The 26,636-nt window shown below is 42.8% G+C and overlaps 1 protein-coding gene across 1 annotated transcript in view; it reads right to left on the bottom strand.

The window, feature by feature from the left end:
* FREM1 (FRAS1 related extracellular matrix 1) overlaps positions 1–26,636 on the bottom strand; it is a 176,080-nt gene that overhangs the window by 55,611 nt on the left and 93,833 nt on the right. Inside the window, exons 24-28 of the mRNA XM_075279348.1 lie at positions 23,977–24,241; positions 13,203–13,617; positions 11,486–11,687; positions 11,193–11,337; positions 7,820–7,949 (exon numbers count right to left, since the gene is read on the bottom strand). Coding sequence (XP_075135449.1) covers positions 7,820–7,949; positions 11,193–11,337; positions 11,486–11,687; positions 13,203–13,617; positions 23,977–24,241 — 1,157 coding nt within the window. The remainder of the gene's footprint in view (positions 1–7,819; positions 7,950–11,192; positions 11,338–11,485; positions 11,688–13,202; positions 13,618–23,976; positions 24,242–26,636) is intronic.

Raw genomic sequence — 26,636 nt, forward strand, 5'->3', positions numbered from 1 at the left:
CCCCTCTACCGGAATAAAAGACGAGATGTTGTTTTTATACCGGGGGTCAAGGATAGCAAAGATCCAGTACTGGTTGTCCTCCATGATTTTGACAATACGCTTGTCGGTTGTAAAGCACCCCAACATGAACTCAGCCATGTCTGCCACAGTGTTAGTTGGCATGACTCCTCTGGCCCCACCGGAAAGTTCAATCTCCATTTCCTCCTCATCCTCCATGTCTACCCATCCGCGCTGCAACAATGGGACGATTCGAAGTTGCCCGGAAGCCTCCTGTATCACCATCACATCATCGGACAACTCTTCTTCCTCCTCCTCCTCCTCCTCCTCCTCCATTAAACGCAGTGAAGCGGACAGATGTGTGGACCTACTCTCCAGCTGTGACGGATCGGATGCTATCCCTAACTCCTCTGTGTGATCTGAGTTATCCCTGATGTCAATCAGGGATTCTCTCAGAACACACAAGAGCGGGATTGTAAGGCTCACCATCGCATCCTCAGAGCTCACCCTCCTTGTGGACTCCTCAAAGACCCGTAGGATGTCACAAAGGTCTCTCATCCATGGCCACTCATGGATGTGAAACTGAGGCAGCTGACTTTGTGGCACCCTAGGGTTTTGTAGCTGGTATTCCATCAAAGGTCTCTGCTGCTCAACCACTCTATTCAACATCTGAAACGTTGAGTTCCAGCGTGTGGGGACGTCGCACAAAAGCCGGTGTTGTGGCACATGCAGGCGTTGCTGGAGAGATTTTAAGCTAGCAGCGGCTACTGTCGACTTGCGAAAGTGGGCGCACATGCGCCGCACTTTCACCAGTAGCTCTGGAACATTGGGGTAGCTCTTTAGGAAACGTTGCACCACTAGGTTGAAGACGTGGGCCAGGCATGGAACATGTTGGAGTCCGGCAAGCTCCAGAGCTGCTACCAGGTTCCGGCCGTTATCACAAACGACCATGCCTGGGCCCAGGTGCAGCGGCTCAAACCATATTGCCGTCTCATCGAGGAGGGCATCCCTCACCTCGGAGGCAGTGTGCTGTCTGTCCCCCAAGCTGATCAGCTTCAGCACAGCCTGCTGACGTCTACCAACGCCAGTGCTGCAACGTTTCCAACTCGTAGCTGGGGTCAATCTAACAGCGGAGGAGGAGGCGGTGGCGGAGGAGGAGGCGGTGGCGGAGGAGGAGGCGGTAGAGGAGGAGGAGGAGGGGGGTGTTCTTCTCGTGTCCCTGCCAGGAATGTTAGGCGGGGAGACGAGGTACACCGGGCCAGTTTGGGAAGCAGTCCCAGCCTCAACTACATTCACCCAGTGTGCCGTCAGTGAAATGTAGCGTCCCTGTCCGCATGCACTTGTCCACGCGTCGGTGGTCAAGTGGACCTTTGTGCAAAGCGCGGAACTAAGGGCCCGCCTGATGTTGAGTGACACGTGCTGGTGCAAGGCGGGGACGGCACACCGGGAGAAGTAGTGACGGCTAGGGACGGCATAGCGAGGTGCCGCAGTTGCCATCAGGTCCAGGAAGGCGGGAGTTTCAACAAGCCGGAACGCCAACATCTCCTGGGCCAGCAGTTTAGCGATGTTGGCGTTCAAGGCTTGCGCGTGTGGGTGGTTAGCAGTGTATTTCTGCCGCCGCTCCAATGTCTGAGAGATGGTGGGTTGTTGTAAAGAAACGCCTGATGGTGCCTTTGATGGTGCAGGAGAAGGAGATAAGACAGGACCAGGGGAGGATGAGGTAGAAGTCAACAAAGTGGCGGAGGCAGATGAAGTGGTGTCCTGGCTCGTCCTCTGGAGTGCATCGCCAGCACAGTCAGCAGTGGCAGTGGCAGAGGCAGAGGCAGAGGCAGTGGCAGTGGCGTGAACGGCAGTCGGCCTTTGTCCTGCCGTTGCTGCCTGCCACTGATTCCAGTGCTTGGATTCCAAATGACGGCGCATTGAAGTGGTGGACAGGTTGCTCTTCTCAGAGCCCCTAATCAATTTCGAGAGGCAAATTGTGCAGACAACACTATATCTGTCCTCGGCGCATTCCTTGAAAAAACTCCACACCTTCGAGAAACGTGCCCTCGAGGTGGGAGTTTTTCGGGGCTGGGTACGAACTGGAACATCTTGGGAGATTCCGGGTGTGGCCTGGCTTCGCCTAAGCTGCTGACCTCTGCCTCTGCCTCTAGCTACCCTTTTTGGTGCTGCACCTGCCTCAACATCCACACTACTTTCCCCGCTTGACATCCCCCCTGTCCAGGTCGGGTCAGTGTCCTCATCATCCACCACTTCCTCTTCCAACTCCTGTCTCATCTCCTCCTCCCGCACAATGCGCCGGTCAACTGGATGCCCTGACGGCAACTGCGTCACATCATCGTCGATGAGGGTGGGTTGCTGGTCATCCACCACCAAATCGAACGGAGATGGAGGAGACTCTAGTGTTTGAGCATCTGGATACAGATGCTCCTCTGTTAGGTTCGTGGAATCGTGACGTGGAGAGGCAGGTTGAGGGACAATGAAAGGAGCGGAGAACAGCTCTGGGGAGCAGGGACAGTTTGGGTTATTGTTCTGTAAAGCTTCGGAATTTTGGGAGGAAGGAAGACAAGACTGTTGGGTAATAGGAGGAGAGGAGGCAGAGTCTGACTGGCTGCTGGACAATGTGCTGTAAGCGTTCTCTGACAGCCATTGCAAGACCTGTTCCTGGTTCTCGGGCCTACTAAGGTTTGTACCCTGCAGTTTAGTTAATGTGGCAAGCAACCCTGGCACTGTGGAGTGGCGCAATGCTTGCTGCCCCACAGGAGTAGGCACGGGACGCCCTGTGGCTTCACTGCTACCTTGCTCCCCAGAACCATTCCCCCGACCTCGCCCACGGCCTCGTCCACGTCCCTTTCCGGGAGCCTTGCGCATTTTGAATTCCTAGTTAGAAATTGGCACTGTATACCAGTAGTAAAAATTGTGGGTGCACGTAACCCCAATATATTCTTTGAATTCCCAGTCAGAAACTGGCACTATATGGCAGTAGCAAGAAATGAGGGTATTTATAACCCCAATATATTCTTTGAATTCCCAGTCAGACAATGGCACTGTATACCAGTAGTAAAAATTGTGGGTGCACGTAACCCCAATATATTCTTTGAATTCCCAGTCAGAAACTGGCACTATATGGCAGTAGCAAGAAATGAGGGTATTTATAACCCCAATATATTCTTTGAATTCCCAGTCAGACAATGGCACTGTATACCAGTAGTAAAAATTGTGGGTGCACGTAACCCCAATATATTCTTTGAATTCCCAGTCAGAAACTGGCACTATATGGCAGTAGCAAGAAATGAGGGTATTTATAACCCCAATATATTCTTTGAATTCCCAGTCAGACAATGGCACTGTATACCAGTAGTAAAAATTGTGGGTGCACGTAACCCCAATATATTCTTTGAATTCCCAGTCAGAAACTGGCACTATATGGCAGTAGCAAGAAATGAGGGTATTTGTATTCCCAATATACTCTTTGAATTCCCAGTCAGACAATGGCACTGTATACCAGTAGTAAAAATTGTGGGTGCACGTAACCCCAATATATTCTTTGAATTCCCAGTCAGACACTGGCACTATATGGCAGTAGCAAGAAATGAGGGTATTTGTATTCCCAATATATTCTTTGAATTCCCAGTCAGACAATGGCACTGTATACCAGTAGTAAAAATTGTGGGTGCACGTAACCCCAATATATTCTTTGAATTACCAGTCAGAAACTGGCACTATATGGCAGTAGCAAGAAATGAGGGTATTTATAACCCCAATATATTCTTTGAATTCCCAGTCGGACAATGGCACTGTATACCAGTAGTAAAAATTGTGGGTGCACGTAACCCCAATATATTCTTTGAATTCCCAGTCAGAAACTGGCACTATATGGCAGTAGCAAGAAATGAGGGTATTTGTATTCCCAATATACTCTTTGAATTCCCAGTCAGACAATGGCACTGTATACCAGTAGTAAAAATTGTGGGTGCACGTAACCCCAATATATTCTTTGAATTCCCAGTCAGAAACTGGCACTATATGGCAGTAGCAAGAAATGAGGGTATTTGTATTCCCAATATACTCTTTGAATTCCCAGTCAGACAATGGCACTGTATACCAGTAGTAAAAATTGTGGGTGCACGTAACCCCAATATATTCTTTGAATTCCCAGTCAGACACTGGCACTATATGGCAGTAGCAAGAAATGAGGGTATTTGTATTCCCAATATACTCTTTGAATTCCCAGTCAGACAATGGCACTGTATACCAGTAGTAAAAATTGTGGGTGCACGTAACCCCAATATATTCTTTGAATTACCAGTCAGAAACTGGCACTATATGGCAGTAGCAAGAAATGAGGGTATTTATAACCCCAATATATTCTTTGAATTCCCAGTCAGACAATGGCACTGTATACCAGTAGTAAAAATTGTGGGTGCACGTAACCCCAATATATTCTTTGAATTCCCAGTCAGAAACTGGCACTATATGGCAGTAGCAAGAAATGAGGGTATTTGTATTCCCAATATACTCTTTGAATTCCCAGTCAGACAATGGCACTGTATACCAGTAGTAAAAATTGTGGGTGCACGTAACCCCAATATATTCTTTGAATTCCCAGTCAGACACTGGCACTATATGGCAGTAGCAAGAAATGAGGGTATTTGTATTCCCAATATATTCTTTGAATTCCCAGTCAGACAATGGCACTGTATACCAGTAGTAAAAATTGTGGGTGCACGTAACCCCAATATATTCTTTGAATTACCAGTCAGAAACTGGCACTATATGGCAGTAGCAAGAAATGAGGGTATTTATAACCCCAATATATTCTTTGAATTCCCAGTCAGACAATGGCACTGTATACCAGTAGTAAAAATTGTGGGTGCACGTAACCCCAATATATTCTTTGAATTCCCAGTCAGAAACTGGCACTATATGGCAGTAGCAAGAAATGAGGGTATTTGTATTCCCAATATACTCTTTGAATTCCCAGTCAGACAATGGCACTGTATACCAGTAGTAAAAATTGTGGGTGCACGTAACCCCAATATATTCTTTGAATTCCCAGTCAGACACTGGCACTATATGGCAGTAGCAAGAAATGAGGGTATTTGTATTCCCAATATACTCTTTGAATTCCCAGTCAGACAATGGCACTGTATACCAGTAGTAAAAATTGTGGGTGCACGTAACCCCAATATATTCTTTGAATTACCAGTCAGAAACTGGCACTATATGGCAGTAGCAAGAAATGAGGGTATTTATAACCCCAATATATTCTTTGAATTCCCAGTCAGACAATGGCACTGTATACCAGTAGTAAAAATTGTGGGTGCACGTAACCCCAATATATTCTTTGAATTCCCAGTCAGAAACTGGCACTATATGGCAGTAGCAAGAAATGAGGGTATTTGTATTCCCAATATACTCTTTGAATTCCCAGTCAGACAATGGCACTGTATACCAGTAGTAAAAATTGTGGGTGCACGTAACCCCAATATATTCTTTGAATTCCCAGTCAGAAACTGGCACTATATGGCAGTAGCAAGAAATGAGGGTATTTGTATTCCCAATATACTCTTTGAATTCCCAGTCAGACAATGGCACTGTATACCAGTAGTAAAAATTGTGGGTGCACGTAACCCCAATATATTCTTTGAATTCCCAGTCAGACACTGGCACTATATGGCAGTAGCAAGAAATGAGGGTATTTGTATTCCCAATATATTCTTTGAATTCCCAGTCAGACAATGGCACTGTATACCAGTAGTAAAAATTGTGGGTGCACGTAACCCCAATATATTCTTTGAATTCCCAGTCAGAAACTGGCACTATATGGCAGTAGCAAGAAATGAGGGTATTTATAACCCCAATATATTCTTTGAATTCCCAGTCAGACAATGGCACTGTATACCAGTAGTAAAAATTGTGGGTGCACGTAACCCCAATATATTCTTTGAATTCCCAGTCAGAAACTGGCACTATATGGCAGTAGCAAGAAATGAGGGTATTTATAACCCCAATATATTCTTTGAATTCCCAGTCAGACAATGGCACTGTATACCAGTAGTAAAAATTGTGGGTGCACGTAACCCCAATATATTCTTTGAATTCCCAGTCAGACACTGGCACTATATGGCAGTAGCAAGAAATGAGGGTATTTGTATTCCCAATATATTCTTTGAATTCCCAGTCAGACAATGGCACTGTATACCAGTAGTAAAAATTGTGGGTGCACGTAACCCCAATATATTCTTTGAATTACCAGTCAGAAACTGGCACTATATGGCAGTAGCAAGAAATGAGGGTATTTGTATTCCCAATATATTCTTTGAATTCCCAGTCAGACAATGGCACTGTATACCAGTAGTAAAAATTGTGGGTGTATATAGCCCCAATTCTATTGCTAGGGGACTTGCAGGGTATTTCTGGGGTGAAGGTGGGGGGGCACACCGTTGGAACGGGTATCGGGGTATATATCGGGTATACGGGAATACACTGACAGTGTATTCCATTCAGGATCCTGGGAAAGCTGGGTTGCGGCGATTGAGCCCGTCAGTGCCACGTTACACTGACAAGCTTCTCCCTGCAATTTAGCTCTTACAAGAGCTGTTGGTTGTCTTCTCCTTCCTATCCTAGCCTGTCCCTGCCTACCCAGAATCTAAGCCCTAGCTAGCTGGACGGAAACCTCCGTCCTCGGTGAATTGCAAGCTCAGAATGACGCGAAGCTGGGCGTCGCTGTTCTTTTAAATTAGAGGTCACATGTTTTCGGCAGCCAATGGGTTTTGCCTACTTTTTTCAACGTCACCGGTGTCGTAGTTCCTGTCCCACCTACCCAGCGCTGTTATTGGAGCAAAAAAGGCGCCAGGGAAGGTGGGAGGGGAATCGAGTAATGGCGCACTTTACCACGCGGTGTTCGATTCGATTCGAACATGCCGAACAGCCTAATATCCGATCGAACATGAGTTCGATAGAACACTGTTCGCTCATCTCTACTTACTACCTCTATGGATTTATTCAACCAAGACCTGGGAGCCATGTGATCATAACCAGCACCCATCCTCAGGCGTGCTCCACCTCTCCCCTTCTTCACATGTAGTTACCTATGCTGTGGGCACTTGCAGACTAAATTAAAATCAGCCCACATGGCACAGATAACTACATGTGAAAACTGTGGAGGAAGCGGAGTCTGCTAGCCCCCATAATACTGGTAACTAACTGCGAAAACTTGGGCTAGGAACCAGCCGCAAACCTGTAGGTCCAGTTAATCAACTTCTCAGAGAAAGTAAATTAAATTTAACTCCCCTGTCAACCCCTTTGTTGGGAGTCGGTCAGGTCCAAACCAATAATAGTGCCATGCAGAAGCATACATTTGTGGGCATAAACTGATGAATTAATTCAGAGACAATGAACTTTGTATGAATATGGAAATCTGCATGGAAGTACATCATGGTGGAGCTGATTTGCCATATTGGCCTACAGGAGCCACCTCTGAAATAGCAGTCCAATGCTCCTTCAGCCAAGATGAACATTTTCAGCCTGGACTCGTGTCACACAGTTGTTTCTAGGCAAACCTAACACAGATCCCCAACACTTGCTCAACAATTCCACAATATCCTAATTGTGCTGCTTTTACAGTAACCAGCCACTCTGGAATCTAAGCAGCGGTGGTCCCATATCTTGAAGTCATTACTTAGTCAGAGTATAAGGGGTGTCTAAAACTTTTACCATGAGCAAGCCTTTATGTAGTTATACGGGAAGATGAAATAAGAACATATAGCTTGAGTATGCATTTCATATCAGCAGATAAATGAACAAACTTGTCTGTTACCTGTAGTGAAATAAAAGCAGAGTCTACAGAGTAACCCCTGCGTGTTATCTTCAAAGACACCAGTGCTTCTGTCTCACACACCACATATATGGCCTGGAGCAACTCAATGCAGGACCATTTTATTTCCAAGCTGTAAAAAATTGAAAGAACCCAGTAAAATAATGATTGCAGGTCACATGTACTCTCACAAAGTCTGAACGGTGGGTGTAGTGCGCAGTACGACAACAAACACATGGAAATTTACACTTTACAGAGTATCGCACAGAATTTCATTCAGTCTGTCTATCTATGTAGTAAAAAATGCTCGTCAGCGCTCCAAAAATAGAAAAATAGAGGATTTTATTAGCTTAATGTGATATATCACATACTTGGAAGAAACCCTTAATAAGTATGATGTGAAAACGGTTATTCTTTTGCATTATCCAGCCCAAATATTGGCAATACATATTTTTCCAAGCCCAATGAATAAACATACCCTTTGCATAGAATTGGAAAGCGCAGTATTTCTTTCTTTCTTTTTTTTTTTTTTTTTAAAGCTTCATTCAGATTTTAGTTGGTGTTCGGAATATATAAAGGTCACAATTTGTAAGTCATTTTGCTAATCCCTTTACTGTGAGCAGTTTCTTTTTTCCTTTAATGTCACCCCTAAAGCATAGGACAAGAGGGACATCTACTGGTGAAATATAACATTGCTAGGTTCCACAGCTGGATATGGAGATCACAGCATGTAGAAAATATTAAGCAATTTACAGATCTATTTTTAGTGATGGGCTTATCGGATTAAGCACATCACATGATACTTAAATCTCATTGATCTACGCCATTCATATTACTTTCCAATGAATATGCAGTAGTCAGAAAGAAGTCAAATCATCCTGTACAACCTGATATAAATAGAGCATCTCCCACTTATATTATAAAAGAACTGTATAGTATGTATTCATGCTAATGTGTAATGTCAACTCACACTACAGTATTTCATACAACTGACAGTATGCGTCAGTACGAAAGGTAAAAGGTGTCTGGACATACAATATCCATAGACTTCTACAGTATATGGCACATATGTGTATTAAGTGTTTTATCTAAGCATGCACATTTCATATTTACATCTAGATAACTTTTTTTTTTTTTTTTACTATGAATAAGACATATTCATAGCTAAAGGATTGCGGCCCTGGTTAAAACATTTTTTGCTTTGGTTTTGCAAAAATTGCAAATCAGAGTTGTCATTTTGTGCTTCCTAATATTGCAGACTGCTAGCTCCAGGAGCAGATCTGAAGGTGGAGCCAAGATGGTCAGGATTATAAGGAAGAAGAAGGCTTGCAGAGGCTGATCTGCTCATATAAGTGGTCAAGTAACTTTTTTGCTTTTAGGGTCCATTCACACGGAGGAAAATGGTCAGGAATTTGTTGTGGAATTTCAGCGCTGAAAAAAGCCTCCCATTGACTTCAATGGGTACTTTTTTCTGCTAGTGGAAAAAGGAACCCATTGAAGTCAACGGAGGGCATTTTTTTCAGTGCTGAAATTCCACACCAAATTTCTCTCCATTTTCCTCTGTGTGAATCGACCCTTAGGTTCAAGAGGCTGCTTATATGGCAAAGGTTCTATCTACTCGAACACTGTACATTTTATATCACTGTTTCCCAGCTAGCAATTCTATCCATGCAGCAGACTCGCTGGTGGATCATGGGCCCAGCTACAACTGAAATTGGTATTACCTTGCTGTTATAGTGTGACCACTATAGCCATGCTCCTAATGAGAGACTATCTTGACACAAAGGAGAGAATTTATTAAGACTTGCATTTTACATGTGCAATGGAGTTGTGCCAAATGTGTTCAGAGACAGCCCAGAAAAGGAAATCTGGCAAAAATTGTAGCAAATCTCTCCCTTAAAAGAAGTCCTTAAAATGTCAAAAAGTAAGAAGTGATGTCCAAGAAACCTAGCAAACAATGAGAAATGTAGGCTTTACTCACATGTTCATGTGATTCATGGACATAGCTGTGGGTGTGCTCCACAGATAGCACATGGTTCTTGATTTTATGGTTGCGTATTATCAATTTTTGTCCATTTAGTTTACAAGAAAACTAACATTAACATCTTCCTGCCCTGAACCACCAAGGGGTACTGAGTTTGTACCATAAAACACAGAAAGTGTGGAAAAGTGTTTGCTTTTATACTTTGCTATTCATGTTAATTTGGTTTATTCCATATTCTGTGAGTACTTAATGTGTATGAGGTTAGTGCACTGAATTTGCTACAAAATGATGAAGGTCCTTAAAGGGGTTTTCCCATATCAGTGTTTCAGTAGTCTGGTTAATGTCTTTTCATCTCATTTCCTGTGTTTCTCCTCCCCCTCCCTCTTGCTAAACAGCCGGAGAAGTCTTAAAACACTTCTGCAGATTAGATAATATGCATATGCTTGTAGAGAAGGAACTCCATGTTATCTGTGTGTTTACATAGAAAGATAACAGACAGCTTTATCAGCAAACTGGAATTAGCTGAACAAATGTCTTGCCGGCACTGGGTAAGTGACTTTTCCTAACTCCCAGGTCTGTGGTTTTAGCAACGCTGTGTAAACAATGGGAGGAATAAGGTCACATAGCAGGAGAACAAATCAGAATTTCTAAAGCAATATACTTAGGAAAAGTCTTCAATTTACATAAGCTACCAAAAGCTACAGAAAGCATTTCGCAAACTTTCTGTTCTAAAAACAATAACATTGACCTCTCAATATTGGTCTGAAAGTGGCCAACCCTTTTACTACTGCCTAATTCCCTCAGCGAATATTAATAATGCCATCGAAATGTAGAAATAAAAATAGTAAAAAGTTATATTCTCCTACCCTTGATTCCCTGATGCAGGGCACTCAAACCACTGCCGTCCCCAGGCATGCAGCCTACAAACCACCATGACACTTCTGCAGCCAGACGCACTGACATCATTTTTGTGTTGCCGTATTGACATGTTGTGGTGACATCGCCTTATAGGCTGCTGTGGTTTGCAGCCTACAAGTTAGGAATGTTAGAGCAGGAAGCCAGAGGCTTCCTCCTTCTCTACCAAGTATTTCAATTGCAGTCTTGCAGACACCCATATAATTGACATTGTCAGTTTTTTATTTCTGGGGTTTGCGGCGACCCCAGTGTGGGCCTGGGGCGGTGTCCCCTTCTCCCGCCAGCTATGCCTGCAGTGTACACTAACGTGTGGTGCAATTTTCTAGTGACATATAGAATCTGGAGGAGTATCCAACATCACCTGTATTCTGGTGTTTGTGTGGAAAAGATGTGAACAAAATGATGGCTGAAAGCTGATGATATCCTGGAATGGGGCAGAACTCATCGCTATCATATAAATCACACTTTGTGACTCACATTTGAGGTGCAGCTCTGTTTCCAGATGGGTCTGTAATTTCGAACTCTACTGAATCTTCATAAACATCAACTGATGGATTTACTACATACAATAAGGACTTGCTGCTCAAATCCCTCTGTGTGAATTGATCTGCAATAAATTTTCCTGGGAAGACAATATTAGAGACGGATTTTCTGGCACATGAAAAACATTAATTTGGTACCAAATGTTCATTGCTTAACAGAGGATTTCATGTTTATTATACTATGCTGTGACTATATCATCTATGTTATATTATATGTGTTGGCCTTACCTGATACAACATTTTCCAGGTATCCCCTCTGAGGAGCTTTCAATATTTTGAAGACAATTTTTTCCTCCTTTGTTCCTGGATCGGTAGCCTTTATTTCCCTAGATGTTATATAGATGCCATAACGACCATCATCAAAAAGCTGAACTTTTGTTGCACAGTGTAGATGGTCAATTCTGGGACTTGTATCATCAGGAAAGTCCACCTATGAGAGAAGTAGTATGATCACATACATTGATAATATTACCTGAGCATGGTCCAACAGCTGTCTGCCAAACCCTTAGTTAGTCAACTGCTACCTTTCCAACCTCCAAAATACACACTTAAACCAGCCCATCATACATCTGAAGAAGAGTCTACCGACCTAACACTGACAGTCTTTCATGTAGACCATCATGCTGTCAAATACACACTTTTAGCTTAGATTTTAGATCCCCCTAAATCAGCTCAGTCATCATTAATGAAATCTGTATGGCTAGCTTCACAGCAAGACAACTGTAGACCTTATGGTCCCTCTATGAGCTCCAGTGGAGAGCCAAGGATTTCCCTGGTGAATCTGCTGTTTGTTGGGGGTTTCCATAGCAGGACTTGCATTAATCAGTTGATCACAGTGATAACTCAAGTCTGAAAGTAAACCCCTTTAAGAACTAGTGCACATAGAGAAACTTTACTATTCTTGTAAGGAAAACTATGAAGTTTGTGGATCCCAGAGAGACCCCATTATAAGTCCATTTGGAATGAAATGATTATGGATATGACACCGCATTTTGGTTTCCAATATATATTAAAGCTATGATATTAGTGTGAATAGAGTCTTAATTAAAATATTAATTTATATTGTAAATAAACAAAAGCAGATTTGATTATTTTTATATTCCATCAGAAAGATTTTTAAAAAATTAGTCAGTGAGCCAGACGCACCTCAAAATGGTGCAATGAAACACTCTTATCTGCGAAAAACAAGTCCTCAAACAGCTACATTGATGGAAAAATAATAATAATCATGGCTTCTAGCTTTGCAACTATGATAAACTGAAAAAAAGGCTTTGTCATTAAAAGGACTATCTTTGAGATCATGGGGATCCAACACCAGATCGGAAGCAGACAGCTCCGTACTCTGTGCTGGGGCTGTGTTGCACTATTAAAACTCACCTTCTATTTGCTGTAGAGAAGTTTTGATGTTCTGTACAATAGACGCTCTGTGAATGGAGGTCATCTCATTATGTCTATGTTTGTAGTGTAGAACATCATCAGGGCAGCAATACAAGGAATTTATATGCATTACATTGTACATAAAATTAATTTACTTTGATAGAAAAAGGTCTAATATGGCCTTGCCATGTATTCCCTAATATATTGATTGGGCAGTGTTATTTGGGCACCTTATGGCAATGTTAGGTGGACAATGAATCTATATGAATGAATATATTTTGGATACTATACTGTAAACACTAATAGCATATACTGCACATGGAACCATCCAATTAACACTGACCCTGATTCTCAAACTGGTCATGGCCAGATCAAACCCATCAATTTGTTATAGTTACCTGTAGGGCAGCAAACAGAGGCACTGTTTTCCTATTTACATCTTAGAAAACAGATTTGCATATTTTTCCTATAATCCCCCAGTGGAGCAAAAAAGGCTTTTGTAAGTCTCCACACGCCTGTGAAGGTGATCTCTCCTTAAGGAGTGATATTATTCCCAGAACATAGTTACCTGTATAATAAATGGCACTGGATCCATCTGGACCTTTCCATCCTTGATAAATCCTTTATTTGTTTTATCCATAACAAGAAATGTGAACTTGTCAATCTGAGCATCTTGTCCGCCATGCCTATATGCAACATCCAAATTATCAATATCTTTCTGTGTGAAGTTGCTCCTTTTCAATGGAGTGTCTCTTAGATATATTTGCCCATACTGAGGGAGGTTGACCAGCACAAATGTAATATTTTCCACTGATGTGTCTGGGTCAGTTGCTTGAAGAATTTCTGGGGTGATCAACGCTATAGATCCTTTCACTTGTCTAAGTCCATAATTGTTGGACAACGTTGGAAGAGTTTTGTCTACCATCTCCACTACTACGTCCAATGTACCATGTTTTGTTCGCAGTCCATTGCTGACCAGGAATCTAGCAAAAAGAGGCAAGGGAGCCTTCAGCAAGTGTTCCTCACCATCTACACAAAAGAAATGATAACATACCTTTACTCAGGAGGTTTTCCATAAGCTTGCTCGGGCATCTAATGTTTTAAAGTGTTACATACATTGTTAAAGGCGGGTTCACATCTGGACAGGAGACGGAAACCGGCAGTCACTTTTCAAACCCATTCATTTGAATAGGTTTATAAAGTGTCCACCCGTGAGAGTCTTCTGGTCTCCGCAGAGAAGCCGTTTTTTTTCAACCGGACTCAAAGTCGGACATGCAGTACTTTGTGTCCGGTTAAAAAAAAAACGGTTTTGCCGCAGAGACCAAAAGACTGTCACGGGTGGACACACTGTCTGCCAGGTTTCCGTCTCCTGTCGGCAGAAGACGGAAACCTGAAAGCGGAGACGGGGGCGCAGATGTCAACCCGCCGTATGTTGGCTTTTGGTTGGCTTTTTTCCATGTATCAACCACAAAGTGCACATATTAAAGCTAGGTCTTTACAGAAACAGTACTATAATCTTTTCTTTACATGGACCACACAGCTGTGTTTGATCTTAACTAGAGATGAGCGAACAGTGTTCTATCGAACACATGTTCGATCGGATATCAGGGTGTTCGCCATGTTCGAATCGAATCGAACACCACGTGGTAAAGTGCGCCAAAATTCGATTCCCCTCCCACCTTCCCTGGCGCCTTTTTTGCACCAATAACAGCGCAGGGGAGGTGGGACAGGAACTACGACACCGGGGGCATTGAAAAAAATTGGAAAAAGTCATTGGCTGCCGAAATCAGGTGACCTCCATATTAGACGAATAGTGGATTTCAAATCCGGGTCATATGAGAATGTGAACTTTGTGACTATGAGACAGGGATAGCTGTACAGGCAGGGATAGCTAGGGATAACCTTTATTTAGGGGGGAATGTTATTAAAAATAACTTTTTGGGGCTCTATCGGGTGTGTAATTGTGATTTTTGTGAGATAAACTTTTTCCCATAGGGATGCATTGGCCAGCGCTGATTGGCCGAATTCCGTACTCTGGCCAATCAGTGCTGGCCAATGCATTCTATTAGCTTGATGAAGCAGAGTGTGCACAAGGGTTCAAGCGCACCCTCGGCTCTGATGTAGCAGAGCCGAGGCTGCACAAGGGTTCAAGCGCACCCTCGGCTCTGATGTAGGAGAGCCGAGGGTGCACTTGAACCCTTGTGCACCCTCAGCTCTGCTACATCAGAGCCGAGGGTGCGCTTGAACCCTTGTGCACACTCTGCTTCATCAAGCTAATAGAATGCATTGGCCAGCGCTGATTGGCCAATGTATTCTATTAGCCTGATGAAGTAGAGCTGAATGTGTGTGCTAAGCACACACATTCAGCTCTACTTCATCGGGCTAATAGAATGCATTGGCCAGCGCTGATTGGCCAGAGTACGGAACTCGACCAATCAGCGCTGGCTCTGCTGGAGGAGGCGGAGTCTAAGATCGCTCCACACCAGTCTCCATTCAGGTCCGACCTTAGACTCCGCCTCCTCCGGCAGAGCCAGCGCTGATTGGCCGAAGGCTGGCCAATGCATTCCTATGCGAATGCAGAGACTTAGCAGTGCTGAGTCAGTTTTGCTCAACTACACATCTGATGCACACTCGGCACTGCTACATCAGATGTAGCAATCTGATGTAGCAGAGCCGAGGGTGCACTAGAACCCCTGTGCAAACTCAGTTCACGCTAATAGAATGCATTGGCCAGCGCTGATTGGCCAATGCATTCTATTAGCCCGATGAAGTAGAGCTGAATGTGTGTGCTAAGCACACACATTCAGCACTGCTTCATCACGCCAATACAATGCATTAGCCAGTGCTGATTGGCCAGAGTACGGAATTCGGCCAATCAGCGCTGGCTCTGCTGGAGGAGGCGGAGTCTAAGGTCGGACCTGAATGGAGACTGGTGTGGAGCGATCTTAGACTCCGCCTCCTCCAGCAGAGCCAGCGCTGATTGGTCGAGTTCCGTACTCTGGCCAATCAGCGCTGGCCAATGCATTCTATTAGCCCGATGAAGTAGAGCTGAATGTGTGTGCTTAGCACACACATTCAGCTCTACTTCATCAGGCTAATAGAATACATTGGCCAATCAGCGCTGGCCAATGCATTCTATTAGCTTGATGAAGCAGAGTGTGCACAAGGGTTCAAGCGCACCCTCGGCTCTGATGTAGCAGAGCCGAGGCTGCACAAGGGTTCAAGTGCACCCTCGGCTCTCCTACATCAGAGCCGAGGGTGCGCTTGAACCCTTGTGCAGCCTCGGCTCTGCTACATCAGAGCCGAGGGTGCGCTTGAACCCTTGTGCACACTCTGCTTCATCAAGCTAATAGAATGCATTGGCCAGCACTGATTGGCCAGAGTACGGAATTCGGCCAATCAGCGCTGGCCAATGCATTCTATTAGCCCGATGAAGTAGAGCTGAATGTGTGTGCTAAGCACACACATTCAGCACTGCTTCATCACGCCAATACAATGCATTAGCCAGTGCTGATTGGCCAGAGTACGGAATTCGGCCAATCAGCGCTGGCTCTGCTGGAGGAGGCGGAGTCTAAGATCGCTCCACACCAGTCTCCATTCAGGTCCGACCTTAGACTCCGCCTCCTCCAGCAGAGCCAGCGCTGATTGGCCGAATTCCGTACTCTGGCCAATCAGCACTGGCTAATGCATTGTATTGGCTTGATGAAGCAGTGCTGAATGTGTGTGCTTAGCACACACATTCAGCTCTACTTCATCGGGCTAATAGAATGCATTGGCCAGCGCTGATTGGCCGAATTCCGTACTCTGGCCAATCAGCACTGGCTAATGCATTGTATTGGCTTGATGAAGCAGTGCTGAATGTGTGTGCTTAGCACACACATTCAGCTCTACTTCATCGGGCTAATAGAATGCATTGGCCAATCAGCGCTGGCCAATGCATTCTATTAGCGTGAACTGAGTTTGCACAGGGGTTCTAGTGCACCCTCGGCTCTGCTACATCAGATTGCTACATCTGATGTAGCAGTGCCGAGTGTGCATCAGATGTGTAGTTGAGCAAAACTGACTCAGCACTGCTAAGTCTGCATTCGCATAGGAATGCATTGGCCAGCCTTCGGCCAATCAGCGCTGGCTCTGCCGGAGGAGGCGGAGTCTAAGGTCGGACCTGAATGGAGACTGGTGTGGAGCTATCTTAGACTCCGCCTCCTCCAGCAGAGCCAGCGCTGATTGGTCGAGTTCCGTACTCTGGCCAATCAGCACTGGCCAATGCATTTCTATGGGGAAAAGTTAGCTTGCGAAAATCGCAAACTGACAGGGATTTCCATGAAATAAAGTGACTTTTATGCCCCCAGACATGCTTCCCCTGCTGTCCCAGTGTCATTCCAGGGTGTTGGTATCATTTCCTGGGGTGTCATAGTGGACTTGGTGACCCTCCAGACACGAATTTGGGTTTCCCCCTTAACGAGTTTATGTTCCCCATAGACTATAATGGGGTTCGAAACCCATTCGAACACTCGAACAGTGAGCGGCTGTTCGAATCGAATTTCGAACCTCGAACATTTTAGTGTTCGCTCATCTCTAATCTTAACCTCTTCAAGACGGAGCCTAAAAGTACCTAGATGACCGGGCCTCATTTTTCAAATCTGACATGTGTCACTTTAGATGGTAATAACTTTGAGATGCATTAACTTATCATGGTGATTCTGAGATTGTTTTCTCGTGACACATTGTACTTCGTGTCAGTGGTACATTTTGGCCAATATGTTTTGTCTTTAATTATGAAAAAATAGTAAATTTGGTTAAAATTTTGAAAAAAATGCAATTTTCAAACTTTGAAATTGCATGCCTTTCATGTAGAATGTCATACTACCCAAATTACTTCATACATTTAATTTACCATATCTCTGCTTTATATTGGCATCAAACTTTAATCACCCTTTCATTTTTTAAAGATGTTATAAGGCTTACAAGTCAAGCAGTAATTTTCCAAATTTTTAAGAATATTTCCAACACACATTTTTCAAGGGACCAGTTCAGTTCTGAAGGGGTCTTAAAAGGCCTCTCTAATAGAACCCCCCATAAATCACCCCATTCTAAAAACTTCACTCCTGTAAGAATTCATAACTGCATTTAGGAAGTTTCTTAACCCTTTCAGCATTTCATGGCAATTAAACCAAAATAGAGGTCAAATTTACAATTTCAATTTTTTTTCACTAATATTTTCATTTAGCCCTAGATCTTACACATTCACAACGTGTTAAAGGAGAAAACGCATTCTAAATTCTATTAAGCAATTTCCCCCAAGCATGAAACTATTCCATGTGTGAATGTTAAATGATGTATGGGCACACTGTAGGGTCCAGAACAGAAGGAGCGCTATTGGGATTTTGGAGGGCAGATTTTGCTGGAATCTGTTTCAGGCACCATGTCGCATTTGCAGAACCCCTGAAGTGCCATAACAGTGGAAACCCCCTCAAAATAACACCATTTTGGAAACTAGACCCCTCAAGGAATGTATCCAGGGGTATAGTGAGCACTTTGACCCTACAGGTGTTTCACAGATTTTTTTTACCATTGAGACATGAAAATTTTAAAAAACTTTTTCCCTAATATAATGTGACTTTAGCCCCCAATTTTTTATCTTCAAAAGGGGTTAAAGGAGAAATTGCAACCCACATATTGCTACACATTTTCTATTGAATGCAACAATACCCCATATGTTCTGGTATATTGATATACGGACACATGGCAGATCTCAGAACGGAAAGAGCGCTAATTGGATTTTGGAGGCCAGATTTTGCTGGAATCATGATCAAGCACCATGTCCCATTTGCAGAGCCCTCTAGGTGTCCAAACAGTAGAAATCTCCAAATTGTGACCCCATTTTGGAAACTAGACCCTGTGAGTTATTCATTGAGGGGTATAGTGAGTATTTTGACCCCATAAGTTTTGAAAAAATTTGTGTCAAACTAAAAGTTTTCATATTTTTTACACAAAAGTGTCATTTTAAAGGCAGCTTTTTTCCCCATAACACATGAAAATAAATAAAAACACCCCAAAATAGATGACCCCATTTCTCCTGTGTTCAAAAATGTACACTTTGTGGCCTTAATCCTATGTACGGACGCACAGTAGGGCCCAAAAAGAAGGGAGCACCAACTGGGTTTCAAGACACAATTTTTGCTTCAAAATGTTTCAGACCCATTGCACATTCAAACAAGATTTGAGTTACCAAAACAATTGAAAACCCCCATAAATGACCCTATTTTATAAACTAGACCCCTTAAGGTATTCATTGGGGGGTATAGTGAGCATTTTGACCCTATAGCCATTTCACAGATTTTAATAACCTTGGGATGTGTAGGTGAAAAATTACTAAAATGTCCCTTTATCTCCAAAGTTTTCATTTTCACAAGGGGTTAAAGGAGAAAAAGCCCCCCACAGTTTGTTAAACAATTTCTCTTGAACACGGAAATACCCCATATATGGCCATAATCTGCTGTATGGGAACATGGCGAGGCTCAGAATGGAAGGAGCGCTATTTTGCTTTTTGTGGGCAGATATCGCTGGAATAGTTTTGAGGTGCCATGTCGCATCTGCTGAGCCCCTAAAGTATCAATACAATGGAAACCCCTCAAAAGTGACCCCATTTTAAAAACTACACCCATCAAGGAATGTATCAAGGGGTATTATCATTCTGAGCCTAAAAATGCTTCCCAAAAATTAATGCACAAAATGAAAATTTAAATTTTGAAAGAAATATGCCATTTCGGTGCCCAATGAGTTGCATCCACTTTGTGCAATCCTAAAACTATTAAGGGGCCATCCCGGGTAGAAAGAAGTTATATATGTGGGTGTACACTGCTGCTTGGGCACACAGCAGGGCTCAGAAGGGAAGGAGCAGCGGGCTTTTCAGCTTTTGGTGTACAGATTTGGAGGGGTTTCCTGACGCCATGTTGTTTTTGCAGAGCCCTGGAGGTGACAGTAATTTGGAATTCCCCAACAAGTGACCCCATTTTGTAGGGGAGATTTTAGAGTCTCTACAAATGTGACATGGTGTCCAAAAACCAACAATCTAAATCAGCTGTCCAAAAGCACATATCGCTCCTTCCCTTCTGCGCCCTGCTGTGTACCCAAGCCATATGTGGGTAGAAATGGCTGTTTGGGCACAGTCGGGCACAGAAGGGAAGGAGCGCTATTTTGTTTTTTGGATCGCAGATTCAGATGTTTGGTATCTGGTTGCCCATGTCAGGTTTGTAGAGCCTCTAAAGTACCAGTAAAGTGGAATCCCTTAGATTCCCCGTTTATATATATTAGATATGTAAGCTGTGCGGAGTACATTGGGAACACCAAATTTCCTACTATATCTCCACTAGCTACTATGTTGGGGGGGGGGGGTCACTAAGGGGGTCAGTTCTGGTTTATTTTCCGTCGTAAGCTCTAAATCTGGTTTGTACCCCAGTATTCGCTCGCACAGCTTATACAGTCCCTTCCTGCCGTAGCCAGTTGTGTTCTTATGATTTGGTGATTTGTTGTTTTTTTTGTCTTCACACTGTACAGGCTATAATTTTTTTTTATTTTTCTGGTGATGTGGCCGCATGAGGGCTTGATGTTTGCGGTATGAGATGTATTTTGTTATAACATTTTTGGGTGTTTAACATATTGACTTACTTTTATTAACTCTTTCTTGGTGAATTAAAAAAAAATCCCTATCAATTCTGGTATTGTGTTTTGCCTTTAAAAAAAATTTCTGCAAGGCGTATAGCATAAGTAACATGTGACCTTTATTCTGCGGGTCAGTACGATTACGGCGATACCTCATTTATATTGTTTTTTATGTGTTACTAGTTTTGCAGAACAAAAAATCCATTTGGGGACGTAAATCAATTACTTTTGCATCACCAACTTCTGAGAGGTATAACATTTTTATTTTTCGGTTGACAGAATTGGTTTATGGCTTATTTTTTGCGGGACAACCTGTGATTTGTATTGGTACTGTTTTGGGGTACATGTGACTTGATGGCGAAAAAACATTACTTTTGCCGGTTTTTTTGCGTTTTTTTTTTCCGGTATTCACTGTGTAGGTTAAATATTGTTTGTTTTATTGTACAGATTGTGACGGACACGTTGATACCAAATATGTATTGTTTTTATTAATATTTTGGTTTTTTTTTATATCATTAATTTTATATAAGAAAAGGGAATTTGGGGGGTTTATAACTATATAAAAAAAATTTACACACTTTCTTTCTTTATTTTTTAACTTTTTATTTAATTTTTTATTTGTTCTATAAGGACACTAGAATCAGCGATCAGAGAGGATCGCTGGCTCTATGCTATAGACTGCAATACAGTGTATTGCAGTCTATGGAGGAAGCCAGCCGATACAGACGTATCGGCTGGCTTCCTCAATACCTGGTACGATCAACCAGGTACTGGGGGCTCTTAGCAGCCTGGGGTCACTGGTCAGACCTCAGGCTGCAGAAGATACTTATGGGCACCCCCCGATCTCGCCGCGGGGGGTGCCCAGGGGGCACTTTATCTTTTTCTAAGCCCCTTGGATACGGCGGTGATGTTTCACCGCCGGCATCTAAGGGGTTAAAACCTCCGCTCGGAGACCAGCTCCGAGCGGAGTACATCGGGCACAGTGCTAGCTATAAGATATAGCTAATACTTGCTTCCGATGCCGCCCGCAGGATCATCTAACCTGCGGGCGGCATCGCATGTCAGGGAAAGTTTGTTACTCCAACAAACTTTCCCTGACATGGCCGCTACATGATCGGGACCTGAATCTATCAGGTCCTGATCATGTCTCCGTGGACCCCAGCAGCTATTAGCGCTGGGTCCACGGAGCTCCCGACCCTCGGGGAGACCCGATCCCCATTTTAAAAGGGGCCGTTAATTAACGTCGGCGCGGCACAGAGCCCAAGCCAAGCCGACGTTAATCTACAGCGGCCGGTCGGGAAGCGGTTAAACTGGGAAAAGAATATACACAACCATTTGGAACAGAACCATTTAGAAATGTGTCTGTCATTAGAACCCATCCCGCAGATAGATTGATTCAGATGACCATAACCTAATAGTCTTTTCCCCTTATGAATTGGTGCCTGAGATGGCACAGTTTTTATCAACATGCAAATAAGCCCTTTGGAGCAATGAAAGGGTTGACATGTTGGGTTTTGGTGACAGACTCCCTTTAAACCTGGATGATTTAACATGTACCTAAGCATTGCAACGCTTCCTGCCTAGAGCTATATAGTATCTGTAGTTTTACACCAGTTAGGCTAGGTTCACATCTGCACTCATATGTCTGTTTTCCTATTCTCTTTTATGAAAATAATAACAATTCCAGATGTCACATGACAAACAGCAATGGCACTGATGGACATGATTGACTGTATTGGTTGTCTGTGTTATCATCATGGTGTACATTCTTTTGGCTTTTTAGACAGACTCTGCAATTGAGGCTCCTGAAGGAGCTTCCAAAGCAAATGTGAACCTAGTCTAATTGGGTTAGAAGCTAACGCTTATCACTTTTAGGCAGGCAGATTTACACATTTAGTAATATAGAGCAGCCTGATGTGGCAGACTTTCTATAAATATGTGTTTCATTTACTTGGGAATCTCCTATGATCTCTTGCATATGTTTAGGCTTTAGTCCATCGTTCCCCTTGCCCAAGTCTCCAGTCTGGCTGTAAATGCTTTATCACCGAGTTTGTTGATACATCACAAACTAATTATTTTTAGCTCTGCAACAGTCTTATTGTACATGATGGTTTGGGGCAAGTATGGTAAATTACATGTAAAATAAAAGACTCATGGTCACCATAGGTGCATAAAACCTATGGTAGTAAAACCTAAGATTGAACTGAATGAAGTATGAAAATATTGTGCCCTAATACCTTATGCGGTGGAGTAAATGCATCCGGAATTTCATTTTATTTATTTCTTTTTAATCAATGTTCCTCATAGGAGATAACAGCAAGAATTCCCACAACTCAGAAATAATTGACTAGGCTGAAACAGTTAAAATGTGAGAGCGAAAGACTTTGGTGCTCAGCAGGGGCCACATCTTCAATTGAACATTACAGATCCTGTGTGCTGCCTGCAGCTCCATGGTGATGGAACTGGCTACAGAGACTGCCATCTGTCATGGAATTTGAAAAGATAAAGAGGGGAAAAAAGCACAGGAGCAGTAAATAGTGCCAATTCAATGCAGAATCAAGCCAGCGTGTCAAAATGGAGGACATTTGTGTCTGTACTTGGCATAGCGCTGCCGGCACCTGATGTCAGGGGTTGCTAATCACTCGTGTCATCTGTCCAAACAAGAAGTGCCACATTCTTCTTCCAGCCCAGAAGCATCAGACAATACATAGTAATATTTCTGACTAACAGAAAGTGCAGTAGTGGAACATAAAGTCTGATCGCTCAGACACGCAATAATTGATGCTGCCCTGGCTGTCCTGGCCTTCTACCGAATACAGCCAAGGGAGGAACCCAGGTTAACAGACATGGGGATTTCTGCCAGATTTTTAACAGCTAGAAATGTTAATTAAAAGAGTTTTAAATATGAACACGTCTTTGTTTTAGGGTCCCTAATTATATTTTCATTTTATAACAGCCTGGCCATACCAGCTTTATATCATTGACTTGGACTGGTGACAATCTCCTGTGAGATGACACTAACGCCAGGTGCAGGCATCCTACCACCAGATGCGGGGGCTACTGAAAACATTCATTAGTATTCATGCTTTATGTGTCCAATTTTTGGTTATTAATTCTTAAAGGATTATTGACACCGGACCCCAAAGCTCAATGTTCCTTGGAGTTTTATAATATAGAAAGGGCACTATTATTTTATTATGAGATATAAAACTAAGGTCTGGGCACTAGGAAATTTTGTCGAGTGACTATGAATGCAGATTTTTGGATCAACAAGGGACTGATGAAGAAGTGGATAATAGTGAGAGGTTAGCAAATGCTAAGTAGTATGATATTTGGGAGCAGAAAGTCTTTGGAGCTTTGCAACTTCTTCACCAGGACAACAAAACGTAGGTAATGTTCCGCTTTTAAAAGGGAGAATTCAAGTAGAATAAATACATATATGATCGTGGGTACTGTATAAGCATAAATGTTGTGTCAGACCTCAACGAACATGAAATTGTAAGCAGATGACTCCAGAAGCTTCAGGACAAAGATTCAGTCACACTTTACATGCTTCTGCAGTGCCAAGAAAACCCCGGCTACCTAGTGGTCCCAAGGCACTGTAGAGATTAGGTTAATAAATCATCTGCTAGCTCTGAAAGAAAAGACAGACAGGGGAGGCTTGCCATCCAGACACCTACTTGAACATATCAGCAGCAGCTGCAGCTTTGCCATTGTGGACATAGCAGACAGTCTGAGCGGCCACATCCATCTGACTGAAGCTTGTAATGGGAATTCCATGATGGTTGACATATTCAATCTGCCCGTGCTGAGGCGGTGAGGAGACTACATACAGCAGCTCTTCTGGCTTGTCTGTGCCATCAGTGGCCAGGAGAATGTCAGTGCTTAAGATGGCCCTGTCTCCTCTTGACACATGAAGCACTTTCACAAACACTGCAATGTCTCCTGGTGGTAAAAATAGTGCAATGGGTAACTGGATTGTGATACATAAAGTAAATGAAATAAACCACACCGACATGGTAAATCAATTCTGCAGGATATTTTGCAACTATAAAAGAACAAATATAAAAGCTGTTTAGAGTTTTAGGTAAATCATATGAAAGCAGATGCTTTACTTTATCATGTTCAGAAAATACTAAAAATGATCTTCTTCCACTCCAGTGGCATGTATAAGGGCAGGATGAGGTTGGCATGCTTTCATTCATGCTGGTTAAAGGAAGTATTCTGGACTTTAAGGCCAGTTGCAGATGACTGTGTGCTTTTTTGCGGCTGTGAATTAAAGGCACGGGGGACACGTGGATGTTCCCTGTGTGCCACCCGTGCAGTGGCCGTGCTCCTGCACAGAAGCAAGAACCACAAAATAGGACAGGAATAGGACCTGTTCTATATTTTGTGGCCCGGACACGTAACCGTGTAATTCATGGTTATGTGTACAGACCCTTAGAAATAAATGGGTCAGTGTGCTATCTGTGAAATACACTGATACCACACTGAGCACGGCCACAGACTTATCCAAGAGGCCTAAAGCTAATAACGTATCCCCCTAAGTGCAATGCCCTCTGCACAGGTCATACAGTATGCCTAGAAAACTCTTCAGTAGTCAATAGGATCTGCTTCAGGCCATTGTGTTTATGGCCATGGTCCATCTCCAGGAGACAGGAAGTTGTTGTTTTTTTTTAAATATAGATAATAACATAGAAAATTAAAAACAAAATCACCAAAAATTCTTTAAAACTATGCTTTATATAAAAATGTGATTTAACCAATATCTGCCAACACTTTCCCTTTAACTCCTGATAAATATCATGTTGGGGCTAGACTAAAGTGGTTGTGAAGTGGTTACGTACAAATTTGGTGGGTTATCTAGTGACAGAGTGATTTCTTTTTAACATAAGTGTTAGTGAGGAGGTTATATTGACTCATTAAAATATGAAACTCTCAATTATAACATTTCTTGTTGGTTTATAAATCACAGATTGCATATGTCAGGCAGGGTGCAGAAAAAGTACTTATTTAATGCGGTTTTAAGGGCTATAACTTTTTTCTTTGGGTTATTCAAATAATTTTTGTGTCTTTTTTCGGTGCTTAATAGGGCTTTATTTTTATGTTGTTTTTACTTTTTCATGTTTTTCCATCTTTATGTTAATATCCAAGAAAATGTAAACAAAAAAGGAGAGGAAATCACATTTTTCGTGTTTTTTTTCATAGCACAAAGTTAAAATCATTTTTACTTTTTTGTACTGGGGCGGGGCTAGACAAGGGTGTGGTAGGCATTATTATTTTTTTTTTTTTTTTTTATGATTACTTACCCAGAGCTGATCTGGGTCCTAGTCCTTGAGCACCATGTACACAGTGATTAGGAAGGCAGGGACGATAATAAACCATCCCTGTCTTCTCTGTGGGATGTCTGGCTGTAGAAACATCCAACATCCCAAGCCCTTAGCTGCCTGATCTTGAGCAGCAGACTAACCTCTGGCACATGTGTGGGGAAGGGGGTTACTAACGTAGTCTATGACAAATGGCGATTGGATGGGGCAGGAATGGTTTGGTGTGCTGGACCTTCAGTAATCATGCACACATACAAATATGGCAGAGGAAGAGAGAACTGACAGTGACTTAGAGCCAGGACACAGAGGACACCTCAAGCAACAAGGCGGTGCCATCCAGAGGGAGACCTAACAAGTGGGTAGCGTGAGAAAGGTCACTAGGCAATGGTAACGTTTTGATAATGGACCATAACAAATATTACGCAATTACAACGCTTGGGTTCAGGACTATAGACACATTTTTTGTTTGCTTGGAGAACAGCTCATCTGAATATATATAACATTTATAGTTTGTGAACTTTTGTGCATTTGTATATTTTGTTGCCATATTAACTAAGGGTGCATTCACACTGAGTAAACGCTAGCTTATTTTGTAGAGTAAAATTACACTTGTAAATTTTTCTATCCCATTGACTTCAATGATATTTTTTTACAAGTGTAAAAATACGCCTGTAAAAAATACGCCTGTAAAAATACGCCTGTAAAATGTCATTGAAGTCAATGGGATAGCAAAATTTACAAGTGTAATTTTACTCTACAAAATAAGCTAGCGTTTACTCAGTGTGAATGCACCCTAACATTAATAACAACTGACACTTTAATTTAGTCTTTTGGTGAATGTGGTACATTTTGTTTTTATCCTTTCCATAGAGTTGTGTGGAGGCTCAGACACCACCGCATACTTACAAACTACTTCTCATGCTTTTATGCTTAAGGTTTGATTACAGAATAATATGAGGTGGTGGAGGAATTTACTGGTCAAATAACTTCAAATTATAACATACATGCGTTTA

The sequence above is a fragment of the Leptodactylus fuscus genome, chromosome 1 (genome assembly GCF_031893055.1).
Source record: "Leptodactylus fuscus isolate aLepFus1 chromosome 1, aLepFus1.hap2, whole genome shotgun sequence".
NCBI classification, from domain to species: Eukaryota; Metazoa; Chordata; class Amphibia; order Anura; family Leptodactylidae; genus Leptodactylus; species Leptodactylus fuscus.